General features: G+C 39.8%; 1 protein-coding gene across 1 annotated transcript in view; it reads left to right on the top strand.

Moving 5' to 3' along the window:
* SEC23IP (SEC23 interacting protein) overlaps positions 1 to 1187 on the top strand; it is a 53720-nt gene that overhangs the window by 20766 nt on the left and 31767 nt on the right. Inside the window, exon 5 of the mRNA XM_023511765.1 lies at positions 642 to 762. Within this exon, the coding sequence (XP_023367533.1) occupies positions 642 to 762 (121 nt within the window). The remainder of the gene's footprint in view (positions 1 to 641; positions 763 to 1187) is intronic.

Genomic DNA, 1187 nt, shown 5'->3' with positions numbered 1-1187 from the left:
GGTCCGGGCTGGGGATTCGAACCCACCACCTTAGGTGTACGTGGCTGGCGCCTTAGCCGGTTGAGCTATAGGCGCCGAGCCTATTTTTAAAAATTTCTGTATGGCACAGGGCTGAATTTAATAGTTGATAGAATAGTTTTTTTTTTTTTTTTTGAGACAGAGTCTCACTGTCACCCTCAGTAGAGTGCTGTGATGTCGCAGCTCACAGCAACCTCAAATGCCTCAGCCTCCCGAGTAGCTAGAACTATAGGCATCTGCCACCAACGCCTGGTTATTTTCTTGCTGGAGTTGATGTTGTTTGTCAGGGCTGGGCTAGGTTCCAACCTGCCCACTCTGGCGTATGTGGCTGGCGCCCTAGCTGCTGAGCTACCAGCACTGAGCCAGTTGACTTAATTTTCATACACTGGGTATGTACCACATGTACCTATTAGTAAAAGTAGACCTAGTTTCTTACGTTGACCACCTCTGTATGTTGACCGGTTTGTTATAGTCCCTTGGATGGTCCACTTACAGAGGTTCTACTGTACTTGATTTATAAATTATTCATAGTATGGAGTATAGTTTATCATGTATTAAATTATTAGTCTGCAGTGGAAAGAATTTCATAATGAGCTTTGTCATACTCGTCTTGTATCTTGAAGGTTATTGTTCAGTTCCAGCCTTCCTCAGTGCCGGATGAATGGGGGACCACACAGGATGGACAGACAAGGCCTCGTGTTGTCAAGCGTGGAATTGATGATAACCTTGATGAAATTCCCAATGGTGTGTGACTTAGTCATCTCTATTCTATTTATTTTTGTTTTTTTCCCTTTTTTTAATTAGTCATCTGTATTTTAGCATCATTCTTTAGAATGTTGAAAAAGAAACATAATTGTTAGGATCATCTGACATAGCATGCAGAAATCAGGTAGTTTGGCATAGATCTTTTTTATTTTATATCATTTGTTTTGGTACATAATAATTATACATATTTATGGAGTATATGTTATATTTTGACATATGCATATAATATATAATGATCATATCAGGGTAATTAGGGTATCCATTACCCTAACATTTATTCCTTTGTGTTGGGAATATTTCAAATCTTCTAGCTATTTTGTTTTTTTTTTTTTTTTTTTGAGACAGAGCCTCAAGCTGTCCCCCTGGGTAGAGTGTCGTGGCATCACAGCTCACAGCAACCTCCA

This window comes from Otolemur garnettii, unplaced genomic scaffold (genome assembly GCF_000181295.1).
Source record: "Otolemur garnettii isolate 467f Iridium unplaced genomic scaffold, OtoGar3 scaffold00021, whole genome shotgun sequence".
Classification (NCBI taxonomy): Eukaryota; Metazoa; Chordata; class Mammalia; order Primates; family Galagidae; genus Otolemur; species Otolemur garnettii.
This window is presented reverse-complemented; position numbering and strand designations above follow the sequence as displayed.